Source organism: Grammomys surdaster, unplaced genomic scaffold, assembly GCF_004785775.1.
Source record: "Grammomys surdaster isolate TR1022 unplaced genomic scaffold, NIH_TR_1.0 169, whole genome shotgun sequence".
In the NCBI taxonomy this organism is placed as follows: Eukaryota; Metazoa; Chordata; class Mammalia; order Rodentia; family Muridae; genus Grammomys; species Grammomys surdaster.
The window spans coordinates 8,868,673-8,879,101 of record NW_021604617.1 but is presented as its reverse complement, the minus strand read 5'-3'; the positions used below and the strand labels follow the sequence as shown (position 1 = coordinate 8,879,101).

At 56.2% G+C, this 10,429-nt stretch overlaps 1 protein-coding gene across 1 annotated transcript; it reads right to left on the bottom strand.

Moving 5' to 3' along the window:
* Positions 1–307: 307 nt before the first annotated feature.
* Srf (serum response factor) lies at positions 308–9,563 on the bottom strand. The gene is made up of 7 exons (XM_028766663.1): positions 8,677–9,563; positions 6,907–7,173; positions 4,895–5,156; positions 4,288–4,407; positions 3,240–3,431; positions 2,803–2,879; positions 308–2,661 (listed from the first exon to the last, which is right to left on the bottom strand). The coding sequence occupies exons 1-7, from the start codon at positions 9,175–9,177 to the stop codon at positions 2,563–2,565; spliced, it is 1,518 nt and encodes a 505-aa protein (XP_028622496.1). The 5' UTR covers positions 9,178–9,563; the 3' UTR covers positions 308–2,562.
* Positions 9,564–10,429: the final 866 nt, after the last annotated feature.

Here is a 10,429-nt window from a genome sequence, read left to right as displayed (position 1 = left end):
TGTGTGTGTGTGTGTGTGTGTGTGTGTGTGTGTGTGTGTGTGTGTGTAGGGGGTTCCCAGCACTCCTCAAACCCAGCAGTATTTTAGGTCATTGGTCCACTTTGACTGTTAAGTAAAACCACTGGCCTTCTCTGAGCTGCTAGCAAAACCACGCATAGCGAGAAAGTCCCTAGCCCGGATCACTTCAACCATGTAGGATTGAACAGTTCACAGCACACAGCAGCTTGGGGCAGACTTTAAGGGATTGTGTTCCCTCCTCCCTCCCGATGCTGAAAAGATCCCAAAGACACAGCCAAAGACGCCAGTCTGTGCACAAAAATGATACATTTATTGAAAGAGTATTTTTTTTAATACAAAAGAAAGCTCTGTACAGAGGATGTGACCATGTCCACTATTCCTGGGTCAACATCCCAGGAGAAGTAGAAACCACGGCTGTACCCACACGCAGTCCACATTCACACAATATATTCACTCGGACACAGGCACACGCACACCCCCAGAGCCACTTAGGCCGGGAAACACCAAGGGTTGCTGCACATAGAAAAGCCACCTCAGTCCTGACAAACAGGTTCTCCCAAGGCCACAATCACACAGCACGCTTCGTGGTAAGCACTTTGTCTGATTCACTCACCCAGGCTCTATCTTTTGTGAGGAGGAATCGACACCTCCTCCGGTGTTGGGGGAGGGGCTGTGAGTGGGAGGCAGTGGAGTGAAACAAGGGCAGAGAAGGGGGCTGGGCAGTTACCGACCTGAGTCCCAAGCTCCCCAACTCTGGCCCCTGCTTTACCAGGCCCTAGTCTTGAAAACCACCCAAATGCCCCAGAAGAAAGGCCAGACCGGTGGCATCCCAGCTGGGGAAGTCAGTAATGGGGATGAAGAGGTTGAGGGGCTCAGCACATCAGATCATACCCACAATACCTAGGCTGTGCATGGAACCTTCCCCTAGCCCTTCACCTAACCACAGAAGCAGCCTTGTTCCTACTGAAGGCAGTAGCAAGGGGTTAAGGACACCCTACCCTCTGCCCTCCTGAAAAAAAGCTCCTTTAATGGATACAGGTGGTTTAGGCTGGCGCTGACACAGGGTAAACACCCTCCCCTATGCTAGCCCACCCTCAAGATCCCCAAGGGGATTTTAAGGGGGTGGGGGCATGGCCCTGTACAAATTACATAAATACTGAGGTTACACTTAGAAAAATAAAGTCATTTTCTTCAAGGCTTTTTGTCTTAATTTAAAAAAGTTACAGTAGCTGCTCACTCCCTGGGAGAGCTGCCCGTGTCTGGCTCCCCATTGCTGCACTCAGCACAAGAGCTGCCCCTACCTCTGACCCCCATTCCTGTGTCTCCCGACCTCCCCAACCCCATCCTGCTCACTGCACCTTGGGCCCCAGACAGCCGCAAGCCTGGAGGAGCACAAGGCTGCAATGACCATGCTGTGGTACAAAGGGACTCAATCTCCTCTACCTGACCCCTCCCCCCACCCCCACATTTGGTCTCCCTCTTCCCTCTTCCTAACAACAACCCTAGAGGGCAATAGAGGCCTAGAACTGCGGGTCACCCTCCCACCCCCCCTTTTGTGGCATGGCCTGAGGGCCCCTCCCCCAGCTTTCTCCTGGAAAGAACCCAGGATGTGGAGCAATCCCAGAATCTCCCACACACAAACACTGGTGAACCCCGGAGCTCATGGGGTGGCTGTCCCCAGGGCCCAGACAGTTCTTGGGAGCCCAAGAGTTTCCCCAGGAAAGGGGAGTTTGGGCAGGAAGGGGGATGAGAAAAACGCCATTAAAAAAAAGTTAAATATTTGAAAAATATATATTTATAGATTTGTTTTCACTTCATCTCCTCAAATAAAAAGTTCAAAATCAACTTTTAAGTAAAGCAGCTGGGAGAAGGGGGGAAGACCAAGGGAAGGAAGAGAACACTAACGGTGGTTCCCTCCGACCCAGGAGCCCCTGGAGGTCCATGGGAACAGAGGCATGGCAGGGCAGGCAGCCCTGGTAACCTGCCCAGCGCACAGGCCCAGCTGTCCCAGGAACTGAAAGGGGCAGAGGGCGACGGTGTGAGACAAGAAGCCCCCATCTCTCCCAGCTGGCTCCCTGAGGGGCAGGGGCAGGGCTCTTTTGACCCAGACCATGGCAGACACAGAGCTAACCAGAGGTCGCCAAAGAGGCTGGAGAGAGGGCCCCCAAACGCTTCCTCAGAGGGGCACACTGTGCGCAGTCCCACAGAAGGCCTATGAGTGGGGAGGTGGGCGCAGGCCCATCTGGTGGGCTAATACTCAGAGCAAACATTGAGCCAGGCTGGCAAGGGGTCTGAGGAGGGAGGGAGGCTCCACCATCAACAGCATGGCAGGCAGAGCAGGAGGGAGGGAGCTGGGGGAGGGTGGGGGAGGGCAGGCAGGCCCGGTTCTTTGGCTGGAGTGAGAGGGCGTAGTCCTGTGGCTGCCCACTCCTTCTCCCGGCCTCCCTCCTTCGGCCAGTCAATGTGTGTGTAAAGAAACCGTGAAAAGGCAACAATAAATAAGTGGTGCTGTCCCTGGGCCGGCTGTCCAGGGCGGCGGGCGGATCAGTCACTCTTGGTGCTGTGGGTGGCGTCCAGGTTTACCACCTGTAGCTCGGTGAGGTTGCTGCTGCTGCTCCCGGCTTGCTGCCCTATCACGGCCATCTGTAGGGAGGGAGGCGTGTGAGAGGACGGGAGGCAGGAGACGAGCGTGCTCAGGCGCCCCCTGCTGGCCCGCGGTCCCAGCACAGAAACAGCAGGGCCCCAGGCTAGGGAAGACAGGGAGGACAGGGAGGTCCACCTTACCTGGTGAAGCTGAACCGCAGAGACAGGGATCTGCACGGTCCCAGACGGTGCTGTCAGGAACACCTGAGGGACACCACCTGCCAGAAAGCACGGAGACACTCAGTCCCTTGCCCAGGAGGAGCTCTAGATGTTGGAGGCGCATGACAGTCACAAGTGTCTGGGAAGCCTCAGACACGTGCCCAAGGGTGTGTGCCCCAGAGTCTCACGCCCAGCATGAGAGTGCCTGTAGTGTGAGGGCTTACATGCGCATTAGTGTCCAAATGTCTCACTGAGTGTGAGAGTGTCCGAGTCTGTGCGTTTGTGCAGGAGTACATGTGGGCATGGGGGAGGGAAACGGGGTGAGGGTGTGTGTGTCAGCGTTGGAGCTGGGGCACACAGTGCCTATGAAAAGGAGAAGTAAGTGGTCCTTCTTTCTTCAGCCCTGGCCCTTCCCTCACCTGGCTCCTGGACCTGGCTGTGGGACACCTGCATGGTGGATGGTGCCTGAGAGAAGGCATTGAGCACGGTGAGGCTGCCATCAGCCAGGCCCGAGGTGGGGGCATACATCACTGCATGGGGACTAGGGTACATCATGTGGCCACCCACAGTTGTGGGTACAGACGACGTCATGATGGTGGCGGGCAACGTCACTGGAAAACACAGACACACATCAGGGAGCCGACCCCTCTGGGTATATCTCATCCTGCCCCAGGAGTCCGACCTTCACGATCTCTGTGCCATGTCCTATGGCACAAGTCTGTCAGAAGCTTGGTTCTTTGCTCCTTGTCAGCAACAACAAAGCCTAACTTTTTCTTCTGAGCACAACAGCTCAGTGTCCTACTGTGGGACTGTGCATCCAAAGTTTCCGACCCCAGCTGCTAGGATCCCAGTGATGACCTCTCCTCCAGGGAAGTCCAGGCACTCTCTGAGGAAACACCATCTCTCAGACCCTCTCACTCTTCCTGAGCTCACACTGACGAGTCCATCTTGGACACACACAAGTCTCGAATGGTAATGCAGGAACTCACTAAAGTGCCCATTCTGACTCACTTCAGACTCTTCCTGTCCCCCAATTCCCAGGGACGCCAGTCCCTAGACCAGCAGGGATTCAGCTAATGTGTGATTAATAAGGACGGAATGGCAGGAACTTACATGTGAGAGTTCACTATAAGTCCTGTAAAGACCAACGGCAGCTGAGAGGAACTGGTGAGTCCTCTAGTGTCCCACATGGTGATAACTGCTCTTGGTCCTCCCTGGTTATTGAGTAGATAATTTTTCAATGGCTCCTTATTTCTTCCTTGATGCCCCACTGCAGAGCAGGGTTCAAACCTCAGCCAGGCTTACCTAGCCTTCCTCTAAGGATGAAACCAAAAGCCCGGTTTCTACTTAGTAAATTCCCTGGGGGCCTCAGTACAGGAGGGACATGCTACTTAAGTACCTACTTCTAGGCTTCCTGTGGGAAGGCAGGACACTGGGGTGGGAGAGGGGAGTGGCAAGGAGTTATACCTGTCCCGCTGGAGGAGGTCTGCGTGAGGTCTGTGCTGCTGTCACGAGAGGGAGACGCTTGCTGAGGGGCCTGGTGCACGTGAATGGCCTGCACAGGGACCTGCTGGGCCACTGCCCCACCTAGAAGACACGGGGCTTTACTGGGGCTCCATCCTATGCAGCTGTCACCTTCAAACATGTTAGAGCACTATAGTCCCAGGGTCCCGTACACTGGCTCCCAATTCCTGTCACTTTCCCCTGGGAGTGAAGTGACTTCCCTCTTCCTGCTGTCCCAAGCTTTGTTCCATCTTTCTCAGCTGACCTAGAGCTAGGCTCACCCCATCAAGGCCATAATCTGCCCCTGCCCCTGTCACTGCAGACTGGGGAGTGCCATCCCCAGAGCAACGGAGGTGCAGGGGGAGCTGGCCAGACAAGACCAGTGTGGACATGAAACATGGACACTAACAACACGGATCTCACTGGGCAGAGCCTGTCCTCCGAAGGGAGGGGGTGATTCTCTCTACCTAAGCCATGTTTACTCTCCTTCTTGTCAAACAGAGAGGTCCTCCTGGTGCTCGCCCTAAAATCACTCTTAACACCCCCAGTCTGTCCCTGCCCCATGACTCACCAGGCATGAGGGTAAAGCTGGTAGGCAGCTGCATGAGGCCCCCAGAGGAGACAGGGCCGCTGCCCGTACTCTTGAGCACAGTCCCGTTGGCACTGCTGACAGCGCTGGGGCTGACACTAGCAGACACTGGTGCCAGGTAGTTGGTGATGGGGAAGGAGGGGCCGCTGCTGACTTGCATGGTGGTCGAGGTGCTGGGAGCTGTTTGGATTGTGGAGGTGGTGCCCGGCAGGTTGGTGACTGTGAATGCTGGCTTCAGTGTGTCCTATACCCAGAGTAAAGATGGGCCAGTGAGCTTCTAACAGGAACCTTATCCCTGCAGTAGCTCTGTGTGAATTGAAAATTCAGGTTCAAATTTGTATTTCAGTTAAAACTCTAGTTACAACTGCACCATGCACAACCTGAAGCTGTCGCTGGGCATGGGAACAAGGCCTGGAATCCTAGCACTTGAGAGGCTGAGGCAGAAAGACTTCCACGAGCTCATGGCTAGCTTAGTCTATACAGTGAGACCCTGTCTCAAAGTTTAAAAACTAAAACCATAAAGTCAGGTGTGATGGCACATGCCTATAATCCCAGCACTCAGAAGGCAGAGGCAGGAGGATCTCAGTGAGTTGGAAGTTAGCCTAGTCTACATAGTAAGTTCTAGGATAGCCAGGCCTACATAGAAAGACCGTGTCTCAAAATAATAAATGAATATTAAAAAAAACAAACAAAAATTACAACTACTTAACTCATAGGCTGTTAAGAAGATTAAACAGGCTAGCATCCTTAAAAGCCACTTAGAGAAAAACATCTGGCTAAAAGCAAGATAAAGCTAGACATTTGCAGCTCTCAGAATGAAACCTACAGTGCATTCCTTGCTCCAGGGAACTGCACAAATCTCATCCAGTGTGTTTCTAGCTCTGGGTGACCGTCTGAGTGACCCCGAGATAGTCCCTCCCCTTGTATTCCCCTTAATTTCCTTCACTACAAATGAGAGTGTTTGGGCTTGTGTTCTCTTTAAAAGGATCCCGCCAGGCTCTAAAACAAAGACTGGGATTGTCAAAGTACATAAAGTTTGAGAGGGTTCATAAAGGTTTGACAGGGAAGCACTCTAGCCAAAGATCAACGACCAAGGCACTTACCCACGTGCATAGAAATGTGGCCTACACACGCCTGGAAATGACTGCAGGTAACAGGTAACTAACGGAAGGGGGAACCTGGAGTCTTGACTCTGGGGCCTTTGTTCTTAAGGGTAGTGCGGAAGCCAGGCCTTGAGAACCAAGCCAGCAGGCCTAGATCCTGACTTCAAGCAGAGGATTCAAAAAGCAGGGGTGGGTCAGACCGGGATGTTTGCTAGGCAACTGTCCCCAAGACCGTTGATTGGTAAAGGCGTTGCTAAGGCAAACAGTGCCGCTTCCTTCCATTGGCCACTTGTTAAGCACCCGGAAGGCGGAGCTCCACAAACAGCAAGCAGAAAGACCCGCCCCTCTCTCCTTACCGGGAATAAGAAGGGGGAGGCGTGTAACTAGAGCTGGCATCCTTAGTTGCAAGCCAATGCTCTTCCTAGAACAGTCCAGGCCCAGGTATCATGAACACTCAATAGAAGGCTCACTCCTGAGGTAGTCCCTCGTCCAATCTGACTGCTCACTTGGCAGCAGCAGTGGATTCTCAGGACCCTGGACCCGGAGAGAGCTCCCTTCCTAGTCCCAGCCTGCCAGGAGGGCAGGGCCAAACTACACCCCCGCCCCCAGCGGGGAGACAGCTGGCGGGAGGAATGCAAAAGCCTTGCCAGGCAGGCGGGCTGCGGGCGGGAGGCCGGCGTGGAGCCCGAACCTGCCTTATATGGGCACGGAGGCCGCCTGCTTATCTATGGGGACAGCCTCCTGTCAGGAATGGAGGATGGACACCTGTCTCCTAGGATAAGGAACAGTAACCTGGCCCCACTCCTCGTCACTCAGAGCATCTATGTACCTGTGCTAGTCCAAGAAAGGAAAGGGACCCCTCCCCCCACATAGGTGACCCAAGAAACACACCTTGGTCTCCCCACTGCTGTCAGATTCCGACACCTGGTAGGTGAGATCTGGCTCTTCAAAGCCAGTGGCACTCATTCTCTGGTCTGTGGTGGGGTCTGAGCGGGGAGGAGAGTCTGGCGAGTTGAGGCAGGTCTGAATCAGCGCCTTGCCGGTCTCACTGGTGATCATGGGCTGCAGTTTGCGGGTGGCAAAGGTATACACATGGCCTGTCTCACTGGCCACCAGCAACAGCACCTGTGTCCCTGTCAGCGTGGACAGCTCATAGGCCTGGGGAGTTGGGAGGAGATGGGCAGGTCAGCAACACTTTTCCTCTCTACTTCCCTCGGGAAAAATTATAGGTGATCTCCAGCGCTGACTCCTGGGATGACCTTCATCCCTGGTGACTGCAGCAGGGTCCTATCTAGATAGCTCAAGGTGAGCTGGAAGCACAGAGACTACTACGTCCTTTACGAAGCAGGCCCATTGCCTGCAGGTACCCCAAGCAAACAGGAATAGCTTCCAGCAGGGACTGAGCATATAACCTCAAGGTGAACACACCAAGCCACAATTAGCTATCCCCTAACACTGCTTGGTGTCCGCTTCCTCCTCACTGTCACAGGACTGTCAGGTCCCCACCACACTAGAACTCACACATTTGTGGTACCAGCCACCTAACTGCCAACTGCCCATGTTCCCTGCCAGAAAACGGGCGCTAACCTGTTGCCATACACTACTTTGCCTGTAATACTACACTGCCCTTTTTTTTTTTTTTGCCTTGGGATCAAAGGAGAAAAGGTACGCTCTACCTTTCCCCAAACCTTCTCCATGATGACCAAGGGTTACTGATAAGAGAGCTACATTTGCAACAGATATTCTGCAACGAGAGCCCCAGCTAAATAAAATGCACAACCCACCTTGGAAGCAGTTGCAGCTTCTACAAGGAACAGACAACACTGGTTCCCACCCAGGTTGTAGGTGGTTTCCCAGCCCCTCTGCTTCCATCCCTTCCCGTATCTCCTAGACGCCAAGACGACACCTATCCTTGCCACTTTTGATAGGATATCAGCTGACAAATGATACCGCTACTTATCCTCCTGACTTTCCCCAACATTCCACGCACTGATTTGCTCTAGAGCTAGAAACCCTACCTGTCCCGAAGGCCAGAGATTCTGCAGGCAGCCTTGGGGCAGCATGAGATTTCCACAAAAAGCAACGGAAGACACACGGCCAGGACGGGACTCGAGTCCCAGCTTGCTGTTCCTCAAGGCAGCAGCAGTTCTCCTGCCTCGCTTCCTCACCTGGTCCCTACCCCTGCCTGTCCTTCAAGCCCGCACAACTGTAGCGATGCCCACCTTCCCTCCCACTCAAGCCCGCTCACTGCTGTCATCCAACTCCTGCCTCTTCATCTCCAAACCTTCTGCTCCCTTTTCCACCGCCCTTCCCGCACACCGGGACCCCGTGGATCCCCGCGTCGGGTTATCCACCTTCCTGCCGGCCCCTGCTCACTCCTGCACTCCTCCAGGACCCCGGGTCTCCCGCGCGCCGGTCACTCCCACCTCGGCGCCTCTGCCCTGCATTCCGGACGTTCGTTCGCAGCATCTCCCCTCTCCCCAGATTTCCCCGGCGGCCCCTCCCCTATGGCCCGGCCAGGGGACAGCCATCCCCTCCCACACACCTCCCGCGGACTAGCCCGCCTCTCACCTCCGCCTCAGCTGTCTCGCTCCCGGGCCACCTTAGAGCGCACCCACCCTCTGAGTCCCCCCGGGGCGCGCCAACCTCCGGCTCCGGTACCTTCTTCATGATGCCCGTCTTCCTCTTGCTGAAGGTCGTGTAGCGCCGCAGCTTGTTGTCGATGAACTCCATCTTGATCTTCACGCGGCCCCGGGTCTTCTTCCCCGGCTTGGCCCCGCTCACCGCGCCGCTCACCGGCCCGTAGCCCCCGGCGGCCGCCGCCGCCGCCTCAGGCCCACCGACCACCACGCCGAGCTCCATCTCGCTCAGACTCCGCTTGAGGCCGCGCCGCTCGGCGCCCAGCTCCTCCTCCTCGCCGGACTCCGAGTCACCCTCGCTGCCGCTGTAGAGGGCCCCGGCGGTGGGCGCCGCTGCCGCTGCAGCCTCCCGCTCCAGACGACTCTGGCCGAGCCCCGCGCCGTTCCCAGGGACCCGGCCCCCGTTCGCCCCGCGAGTCCCACCGCCGCCGCCCGGCCGCCCCGTCGGGGTCCGGTTCAGGCTGCCCCCCAGGGCCGAGCCCCGGCCCAGAGCCGCCGCGGCTCCAGCTTGGCTCGGTAACATGGCGCTCAGTGCAGGAGGGCGGACGGACGAGTCAACGAGGAATCGGGATCGCTGCCGCCATCGGCTTCCCGGTTCCACCCGGCACTCCCGCTGCTGCTACAGCCGCTCTCGCTGCCGCGGACGCCGCTGCGAACCTGGGGCCCCCTGCACGCCCGGGCCGACCTGGGCCCTCACTTTCCTGCCCCTATGGCCGGGGTTGCCCCAGGCCGCGCGCAGCGCCCCCTGTCCGTGTGCTGGGGAGGCGCGCCCTGCGGCCGTCAGCGTCCCCCGCGGGGCAGGGGCTGCTGGCCGCGGCCGAGACCGCGGGTGGAGGGGGCCGGGACCACGCGCTGGCGGCGGAGGTATCCCCCAACCCTTCCCCCCCCATATAAAGAGATACAATGTTTCCTTTTATGGCGAGGCCGCTCCTTATATGGCGAGCCCCAGCGCCCCCGCCCCATTGGTCCGCGCTTCCGGCATCTCCGCTCCCCATTGGCCCGAAGGGGACACTTATTTGCATAGACATACCGAACTCGCTGCTGTCATCCTGCGTCAGACCGCGATTCCGTAGAGGGGAGGAGCCAACTCCTTAAAGGAACAGTGGAGCCGAGCCAGTTCCGCCCCCCTGTGTCGGAGAGTAGTGGAGTGTTACTGAAACTATCCGAGTAGAAGCCTGGGAGAGGACTGGAGGGCAGAAGAGGGAACCCCCCTGAGTGTATTGGGGCTTGAAATAAGTGAGGAAAAATACTTTCTAATGCCAGCGAAGGAGTGCAGGGATAGATTGGTTCTCCCACCACTTCCTGAGGAAGGTAAAGTGATTGGAGCCGAGGAAACGCGAGGGTTTCGACTCCGCTAGCCCAGCGGCTCCACTCGTTCCGCTACCACACACACACTCGCCTTTCTCTCTCTTTTCAAAGGATCAACACTTTCCCACAAGTCTGGCTGCGAGGTCACATCGTTCATCATCCTCTGCACTGGGGGTGGAGGGGTGTCTTTGGCAGACACACATCTGGAGGAGGAGGAGGAGACACAGAGACACCATGATGGGGGCAGGGCTGAGAGTGAGAGGTCAGTGAAGACTTCCAGCTGCCGACTGGGCTGAAAGAGAGGGGGTGGTCTCGAGGATAAAGCAAAGGCCTGAAACTACAGTGGGACAGAAAATTTAAACAAGGGAGTGATCGACATTGCAGGTCCATAGGAGGGTTTTAATTAATATATAAAGATAAATAGAGATACACATAGAGACAGATATATATATATATGTCTGTATGTT